The 10,142-nt window shown below is 41.7% G+C and overlaps 1 protein-coding gene across 1 annotated transcript in view; it reads left to right on the top strand.

Moving 5' to 3' along the window:
• TENM2 (teneurin transmembrane protein 2) overlaps positions 1 to 10,142 on the top strand; it is an 876,941-nt gene that overhangs the window by 625,093 nt on the left and 241,706 nt on the right. The window contains exon 5 of the mRNA XM_023528647.1: positions 9,966 to 10,135. Within this exon, the coding sequence (XP_023384415.1) occupies positions 9,966 to 10,135 (170 nt within the window). The remainder of the gene's footprint in view (positions 1 to 9,965; positions 10,136 to 10,142) is intronic.

Here is a 10,142-nt window from a genome sequence, read left to right as displayed (position 1 = left end):
GGCCCACATCCAGTGACTAGTCCAGGGGAGGTTAAGGCCCCACCCTCTCAGCCCAAGTTAGAACAAGTATGCAGAGCCATCCCAGTTCCAGAGTCCCCACGAGAGGGGCCAACGGCCCTTTGCAGCAGCATCACGGCTCAATCTCTCCCTCCGCCCAGCCTGCATCCTTCGCTCCCTCACAGGTGTTGTTCCCAGGAGCACTTGCTCATAAACTTCCTGCATGCAGATTTTTCTTCCTGAGTCTGCTTCCTGGGGATGGCATCTGCACAGCTGATAGGGGATGACTTCTTTAAGCAATATGGATGAAGCCCGAAGGAAAAGGATTATTTGGAGTGAAAATCAAGGGTTGTGTTTTAGTCGTGTTAAATTTAAGATGTCTAACTATATCAAAATGTAATAGGTACAATATTGAGGGATAACTAGAATATTCTGGACAAAAACTAAAACTCTCAAGAACAGGGACTAGACTGAATTCCCTTTAAGTCTATTCTACCATAATAATGTTTGAGATCGAATGCTCCTAAACCTTTGTAAGAGATGTCATCATTTAAAACCCTTGTATTAGGACTAATATCCAGATTCTATGCCCTCGAAAGCATGCATAATGTAGTCTTCCATCATACTTACCTCTTCCTCCTGCCACTCACCCCCTGAGTCACTGTATTCCAGCCACACTGTTCTTTCACACCCTCAAAAATAAGGTCTCCACCTCGGGGCCTTTGCACATGCTGTGTCTCTGCCTGGGATGCTCTTTTCATGACTCCCCGCACGATTAGCTGCTTCTTATCTTCAGACCCTTTCCCTTTCTTTTGGATCATCTCCTCAGAAGGGAGTGACCACACTCATGTGGTCCCACATGGACTTAGTTCTTCATTTCCTTCGTGGCACTTCTCACCATTTATAATTATGACATGTATTTGTTGATTTACCTAGATTTGAATTTTGTTTACTTTGTCTGTCTCTCCAATTAGAAATTCCACATGAGGATAAGGACTTATTCATCATGTGCTCGATAAATATTAGTTGACTCATGACTTCGTATTTTAGATGTCCTTGCCAAGGACAAAGGGGAAATACGAGGCAGGCATGTATGAAACGCCTCTCGTGGGCCAGCTTTTGTGCTCACAAACTGTCTTCATCATCTCTTTTCACTATTCTACCAGTTCTGTAATGTAGATTTTGTTGTTCACTCACTTTTTGGAGGAGGCGTCTGGGGCTCAGGGAGATGATCTCCTAATATTATGCATTTCCCAGTGGAGTTGAGATTTGAATCCAGACGTGCCTCACTCCAAAGTCTGTCCAGTTTCCACTATAACGTGATTCGTGTGTTCTTTCAGCAAACATTTGTGAACACCTACTAAGAACAGAGAAAAATACTAGGAAGCAAAAGATATGGGGCCTGCCTTTGAGAAGCTTGTGATTTGGCTGGAGAGACAAGGCAAACACACAGGACAAATATAATGGCGTGAAACAAAGTATGATCAAGGAGCATACCTTAAGGGTCCTTCCAGCTCGAAAATTCTTTGACTCTGAATGGTACAGGCAGTAAACGCGATGGGGGAAATCATTCTGCTCGTTGATTGTATCTAACGGCGTGCATTCTTTCTTCATCTATCTGCGGCCGCTTGTGAGCACGAATGCAAGTCTGTTTGAGATGGCTGTCTCCACACTCCCCTATTATAGTGTATGGTGAAGTCAAGGTCAAGTTTAAAGTCAAAGTCAGAAGTCTCTGGGCTTTTTTCCTCTACTATATCAAAACTCTTACCAATTAATTTAAAAGAAGTCAACAAGTTAACAACTCCAGGGGGAAAAAAAAAGACTCCTCATCTCATCCCAAAGACTCTGAAATGGATTTGCTCACAAGCATCAGGCTTCTTTAGTGACCTCCGGAGACCGTGCCTGTCACACTGAGCAGTATATCATTTCTTGGGGGGAAAAAAAAGTTTTACCATGAAAAATGCTATGTTATATCACAGTGTGACACTATTTAAATATCAAGAGTCAAAGCTTCTATTTAGAAAAACGGAAGGCAATAAATTGAGTCGCTAATTATTCCAGCTGTGCGTATTTTGGTCATGACTGCAAATTTTGAAGAGGGCAAAAGAGAGGATTTTCCTGTTGTTCATGGCATATGCAAATGCAGTGATGGTCCCCTATGATCTAAAAGGTTCAGGGATCAGAAACCTTGAAAGCCTATTTTTCACTGAATCAAAATTGGTTTGAGTCTAAGCTTAGGGAATCACGATATGAAATGGGCTTTTAATTATACTAATTAGGTTATTGGCTTCTTTTTCAAACTTGGGAAGAAGCAATTTTTTTTAAACATTTTTTAAGTTTTAAAAGCAACAGTCCACCGCTCAACCCAACCATAAATTCCCAGCTGGCAAAGAGAGCAAGCACATTAGTAATATTTTCAATCCCTTCCCTTCCTAATAAAATTATTTTGGAGGGGTGGGGCTGCCTACAATGCTCTAGTCACTATGCTAATTAGAACAACTCACTCGTTCAACAGATAGTTTAAATGAGCTGGGCACTGTGCTAGGTCAAGGAGAGCTGGTAAAGATCAAGATATACACGATTCCTACCTTCAAGTGATTAATAGCTACATTTATTGACTGTTTACTGGACGTCAAGCTCAATGGGAGGCATTTCATGTAAACTCACCAATCCCCCTAACAAGCCAGTTAACTAGATACTGGTAGCATTCTCTCACTTTACAGGTGAGGCCACCAAAATCAAGAGAGGTAAAGTAACTTGTCCAGTGTCACACAGTAGTAAGTATAGGAACCAGGATCCAAACCCTGGTTGTCCAAGTCCAGAATCTATGAGCCTGATACTGCCTCCTCGGATTGATGCTGTTGATTTCAAATATAATTAAATCATAAAAATAAAGGAATGTTTATACGTAGGGAAGTCTGGCTCTAAGTATCAAATGTTGACCAGTCTATCTCTCAAAAGTATAGGAGACTTTTGCTTTCTATTTTTTTTTTAATTTATGTACTTGATTTTTTAAATGTGTACATTTTATGTTCACAAACAGGAAACTAAAGGCAGAATACTTGAAACTGCACTTAGTTTTGCTGTTCAAGAAGTGGCTGATCAGCATAATGTCCAAGGTCATCTTCCTCGTTCTCTCTCACGCTTTTCCCATCTCATCCTGGACCCTCCTCTCTCTCTCCCTCTCTCTCTCTCCACGCCCCGTGTCTCTCTGTGCGTCTCTCTCAGGAACCCACCCGCCACATTTCGGCTCTTCCACCACCATTTCTTCTCATGTCGGAGAGTATAGTAATGATGCCAGAAAGTGTGGTGGTTATTTAACCTCTCTCCAGCTAAATGTTTTATGATAAGTCTTGAAAACCTAATTACAGTAACTTCACATGCCACAGTACCCTTTATAGGCTGCCTCTGTATTAAACTTGCTGCTTTAGAGACAATAAACCCGATGCTTCAAAGGGCATGGCCAGTACTGGTAAAGTGGGAGAAAATCTCGCGTTATCTCGGGCACGCCGGACCTCCCTCTCTGATCACCACGCCCCCACTCCTGGTATATTTCTGCCTCTATCCTTTCTCTAGCTTTTTATCATATTTCCATAATGGCATGTATGACATTAAAAATCCTTTAGGGATTAATGGGCTGTGTATCAATATTTCCATCCGCTGTTCTGAGTGCCTGTGAGTTTATTTACTGGTGAGGTCAATTTTCTCGGTAGAACAACAATCAACACCTGGTGTCCCTGATAACCAGAGCGGCTTTTTTGCACACGGTGCTACACTGAGACCATTCAAGGCTCTCGCTGGGTTTCAGAGAGAACGTTTGCTGCAGCTGACTCCATGAGCAAAAGAGACCTTGTCTGCACTGTTAGTCACTAGTTGTCCTGGCTAGCTGAATGGTGAACTGTGATGAGATCATGGGATACAGACTGAGAGAGAGGAGGAAAGGGGGAGGGGGTGGGAAACACACACACACACACACACACACACACACACACACACACAAAACCTTGACCTTTGGAGATGAGGAAGTACAATTATTTGTGTAATACATTTCTGTTTCGAAGACTTGCTGGGATTTCCCCTGGGCGTGAAGCCAAACCTAGAGAAAACCAGGAGAACACCCTTAGGATCCCACTGGTTCCATGCTGGAAAATAGTACTCAGTGGTAAGGGGTTGAATGTATTTCTTTGGAAGGTTTTGAGGTTAATGAGCAAGCTTACTTGTGATTGACTCTGAAAAAAAAAAAAAAAGCACAAAACGAAAAAACAAACAATAAAAAACAAAGAAAGAAGAATCTTTTGTTGAGGCCTAAAGTAGTTAAACCAACCACCACTTCTCAAAGCTTCTACTTGAGATTAGTCAAGCTCCTTCTATATCATAAGAAAATATAGCACATAAGAATAATATATCACAGCATTTTGAATTGAAGGGGTTCTTCTTGCATGGATGCTATGCATGAGTTTCTCGTTTGTTAGACTCCTTTCTACAATCTTCCATGGCTGTTTCATCAGAGAAAATGCGTGCTCTTAATTTTCTAAACTGGTCTGAAGCAAAAGCCTAGTTTGCCAAGATTCTGCCTCGAATGCACATCTTTGCAGTTTTCTAAAATGCCTGGGAGAATGGCTGCTAGGCATACTCTGCCTCAGTTTTTATTAAATGGTTTTGTTTTCATATGAGAAAAGTGGTGACATTTACCAAAAGACTGATAGTCTAGGGTGAAGTGGTGATGACTGACTTCTTAAGAACTCACTGGGACCTCGGGTACAGGGCTGAGGACGCAGAGCGACCGTCCTTTTTCAGTCCGACTATTCAATTCGATGGCCGTCCTGAGCCGCTGCCCTGTACCATACCAGAAAGGATGCTGCTCGTGAGGACTGAAGCCTGATAACCCACATGGCTGGGGAAGAAGTGTGCAAGCTCTTTTATTTTTTTGTAAGCCATCAAGGACTGGTTTCCTCTATCCCTTTGAGTGTTAGCAAACTCCAAGGACAGCACTTTGGGGGCCCCTCATTTGCCTTTCCTTTCTGAGACACAAGTGGCCAATTCTGAGAGCAATTGAGTTGTGCTTGAAAAATGTCAAGTGCATTTAGACACCACACATTTTTGCTGACGCCTGAAGTCCTGAGCAGAGCTACTTCCATGACCGACCAGGGGAAGAAGCTCGGATGGGACATCACGAATGATTCATCGGAGCACACTGAGCAGGCCCCTGAGGGGGAAATGCTGGCTTAGTAACCTGTTCGGGGAAAAATCAGAAGTCCCTGAAGCTAGGGGTCCCCAATCGCTGCACTGTGGACTGGTTCCGGTCCATGGCCTGTTAGGAACCAGGCTGCACAGCAGGAGGTGACTGATGGGCAAGCCAGCGAAGCTTCATCTGCATTTGCAGCCGCTCGCCAGTGCCAGCATCACCGCCTCAGCCCCACCTCAGATCATCAGGCATTAGATTCTCATAGGAGCACCGGGTTCTGGTGCCAAAAAGGTTGGGGACCGCTGCTCTAAGCCTTCTTGGTCCTCCCTGTGACTATGGCCAGACCCTTACTTGTGTGCCTCGCTTCATTTTATTTATCATTGTTTCCTGCAGCATGTAAGGGCAATCCTTGGGTGAATCAGAGCTTCCATTTTTTTCAACTCACGATTATGAAAATTTTCAAACATACAGAAAAGTTGCAAGAATGGTACTACGTAGGAATAACCACCTAGTTTCAACAATTGCTATGATTTTGCCACATTTGCCATATCTAGAGAAAGAGAGATAAAGATCTTTTTGCTGAATCATTTGAAAATAAGTTGTAGACTTCACGACACTTTACCCCTAAAGACATCAGCATTCAAAACTTGCATTTAAAAAAAATAAATCCAGTAGCCATCGAGTGGGTTCTCCCTAAGTCTGACACATTTGAAAGGTGTCAAAACAGCCAGGAGAGAGTTTCTTAAACTTGAAAAAACATTTGAATCACCTAAGAAGCTTCCTAAGGGATTTGCTCCCAGTTCCCAGGCGTGGGCCTGGATGGAGCCGAGAATTTGTACTTTTCTACAGAGCACTCAAGAAATCCTAAAGCAGGTATTTATGGGACACAATCTGAAGTTGATTTCTTTAGAATCTTCTTTTATTCGTTTGCCGAATTTCATCTTCTGAAGATCTATGGCATCAGGGTATAACTATATCGTGGAAGAAACAGGAGTCTGCATATATTTGGTACTTTGGTTTAATAATTTTAAGCACCAGAAACTAGAAAGAAGAGATGTGATAACTAAATGGGTTTCATTTTGCTTTGATCATCGCAGATGCTGCAATACCAATGAACAACCTGAGAGATACATCCTGCCACAGTTAACGCAGTGATGAAAAATAGACAGGTTATGTTTTCTGTGGAGGGATCTGGCCTTGTAGGTGTAAATATAGACACTCGTCTGTGTGTGCACATACGAACTTATAAATCTGTTCAGAAAGCAAGAGTCAATGTGACAAAGGGAATTCTAATTTTAAAATAAAAAATGTTCACAGTATCGTCCTTCTAGCATTTGTCATTTTTGCCTTGGAAAGGCTGTAGGTCATTCATTTAACAAAGATTTATTGAGTGCCCACTATGTGCCAGGCTCTATTCTAGATGTTAGGATAGAGCATTGAACAAATCAGACGAAATACCTGCTTATTTTTAACTTCATAGAAATTCAGTTCTAATGATGGGAATGAACAATAAATACGCAAATACATGTGTAATGAAAAAATAATAATAAAGCAGTTATAATGGGATGAAAAATGAGATAGAGAGAGGGGAGGGGGCCAGGGAAGATCTCTCTGGAAAAGTGAGAAAGGAGCAGAGAGGTGAGATGACATGAAGAAACAAGCTATGCAGATATTTCCAGGCAGAAGGAACAGCAAGCGCAAAGGCTCTGAGGCAGGAATGTGTTGGACGTGATATGATGAGAAATAGCAGAAGGACAGTGTAACTGATGAGAGGACAAAGTGGTAGAACAGTCCATTGGAGAAGTGGCTAGAGGACAGATCATGCAAGGCATTATGGGCCGTGGGTAGGGCTTCAGCAGAACGTATTCTGTATTATTAGAAGCCTGTTTCTTCTGTCTTTCTTTTTTCTTTCTTTCTTTTTTCTTTCTTTCATTTTTCTTTCTTTCTTTACTGAGTTAAAGAGGTGGTGACATATGACATAATCTGACTCCCTTTTTAGAAGGAAGTGTGGAAAATAGACTGGATTGTCAAGGGGACAATTTGGGGATCTCATGAAGCAATCCCATACATAAGAAACAATAGCCGTCTCTTGTCTTCTTATAAAAGAGTGCATCAAAAATAACTTCAAAGCCAATTAAAACTTTTTAATCTTCATCTTGTGATTTCTCTCACGTTGCTAAAACATCCCTGTTTCTAATTGACTGAATCTTTCCACAGTATGACTGATTTTCAGGCACTGATGTTTAGGCTCTGGAGATACTAAGAGTAATAGCTATCAGTGTCAGATGTCAAGGATTTCACAATCTGATTTGGAGAAGATACAGTATTAATACTAAGATTATTAATATATAATATATATATAGCATACCAAGTATATGAATAGATTCTCGAGTACACAAAGTGATGGAGGTGGGGATGATGTTACTTGTTCAATTCAGCTACGGAATGTCATCACAGATACTCAGTGCACAATTAAAATGTGGTCTGGACCTCAGGGACGAAGGTGGGCTAGATAGAAATGGAGATCTGGAGATTTCTTTTGTATTGATGATGGCTCAAGCCAAGGAATGGATGACATCTCCGTGGGAGTGAGAACCAGAGTTCACATATTTTTCAATACTCAGTGATGACTTACAATGTCTTTATTTTCCTTTGCTTTAGTTTGATTTCCTATTTTCACTACACGCTCTTGGAGAACTGTCCAAGAAATAAATCTGAAGTAGTTCTAAATCATATCCCAGAGTTTTCCCATCCCTCTTTCCGGTGTGCATATGTTCTAGCTTAATTATAAGGCAGGGGGCTATTATTTAGCGATTTGGAGAACTCTTCAGGTGTTTGTCTGACATCTATCAAGCTTTAAATTAAAACTCATATTTCAGGCTCCTAGTGTTAATAATAAATACTACTCATGATACACTGAGCACTTACTTTGAGACACACCCTTGGTTGAGTGCTTTTCCTACACGATCTCATGCAGTCCTCACCAAACTTGTGGTAGGATATCAGACAGAGACTCTCAACGGCAGCATTAGGAACCTTCCGTGGGCTCACTTGTCCAAGAATGACAATGCCAGGACTCCAAGCCAGGTGCATCTTGCTCCAAAAGTTTGTCTTTAAACACTATGCCTACGGCCTCCTCCTCTTCCAAAAGATACTTTTAATCTGGAGCTTTCAAAGAGAGCTGCTGGACAAGGAATACAAAGCCTTATTTATGGAATCAAACCTCTTGGCTTTATTCAAGTCATCAGACATACTGATACTACAAATAACGTTTAAATATCAGTTGTTTATTTTAGTGTTCACTATGTTAAATAATTCACTAATCAGATGCTCATTTTCTGCCATGATTGTTAGTCATATCAGGCTCGTTTGATCTTTGTCAAGGATGAAAATACTTTCAAGGTTTTGTCTGGAAGCAGCCTAGATAGAAATATCTGCCTCAGAATCCTGCTGGGAGAACCTGCTAACCCCAATATGCAGTGGCAGGGTGGTGTACTGGGTCCAAGTAGAGCTTTTAGAGTCAGCCAGATTGGAGTCTGAGCCTTAAATGATCAGGCTTGCTAACTCTGAGCTTCAATTTTCTCATCTGTAAACCTGTGATAATAATTTTACCTACCTCATAGGATTGATGTAAAGTTTAGCTGCAAGTAAAACATTTAGCATTGTACTGACACATAGTATGTGATCCATAAATACGGTTGCACCTACTGAAGACTGGAAGAGAAAGGAAATACGTGTATAATATTTGAAAATCTTAGAATCGAAGCTGAGTGAAAATCACAAAACAATGAGAGAACTTCATTCATTCATTCACTCACTCACTCATTCACTAAAGTCTTCCTACACGCTGAAGTTTGAGTTGGGTACTGGGCACATGAAGATGAACAAGTTACAGAATGAGACAAAGTCCCCAGCCTCTACCTGCTTAGACTCTAGACTCTGCTTCACCCATGCTTTAAAAGTCCATTGGTACATATTTCCTGGAAGACAAATCATCATTTTAAACAGGATATAGCGAGTCACATGTCAAGTCTTATAAATGGCACACATAAGAGAGAAAATCCGCTATCACAGAATCAATGTTCCTTGAAGTGTCCTTGAAGAAAGTCTTCTGACTCCAAGGAAGGGTTATATTAGGTGCAAACAATAGACACCATTACCCTGTTGTCACACCATAGCTCTAGTGACTAAGGGCAAAAATGTTTCCAAAGAAAGAACCGTGATCCCATGACCTGAAGAAGCAGTCTTGGAACAGAAAGCAGGATGGAGAGGGGAAACGGCCTAGAACGGAGGCTCGAGGGAGACAAGTTAGGGTAACGCTTACGAGCACAGACTTTAGCATGAGACAATCCTTGGACGGTTGCTCAAGTTATCCAAGCCTGATTTCTCACATCTTAAATGGGGATGGTATGATATTTAGTATGTAAGCAATTGTGACAATATATTTCAAGTGCTTTTAAATAGTAGGTTCTAATCTATCATCATTGTCATCTCCGAGTAATGAACAGTCGGTTTTCATATTTACTTCAAATAGTTGGCAGAATTTTTGTGGAAGATAAAATCCAGTTGTATATGTGAAAGCATATAATGATTATGAATTTATAGAATTCATTTATGTCAGCATCAGATGTAACGTCCACCCGAAATTTCGTCCATGACAGGCCGGGTCGGGTAGTTGACTAGGCCTGCCCTAGAATATATAGAGCCAAGTGAAAGCAAAGGCAGCTGGACATTCCCCGGCGGCCACCCATGTCCACCCTGACCCTCTCCCTTCTCCTGGCAGGCACTTCCTCTTTAAGACCTCCTCCGGAAGCACGCCTCTGTTCAGCAGCTCCTCCCCGGGATACCCTTTGACCTCAGGAACCGTTTACACACCACCACCCCGCCTGCTGCCCCGGAACACCTTCTCCAGGAAGGCCTTCAAGCTGAAGAAGCCCTCCAAGTACTGCAGCTGGAAATG

The sequence above is a fragment of the Pteropus vampyrus genome, unplaced genomic scaffold (assembly GCF_000151845.1).
Source record: "Pteropus vampyrus isolate Shadow unplaced genomic scaffold, Pvam_2.0 Scaffold30, whole genome shotgun sequence".
In the NCBI taxonomy this organism is placed as follows: domain Eukaryota; kingdom Metazoa; phylum Chordata; class Mammalia; order Chiroptera; family Pteropodidae; genus Pteropus; species Pteropus vampyrus.
The sequence above is the reverse complement of the archived record's forward strand: the minus strand, read 5'-3'. Positions and strand labels throughout refer to the sequence as shown.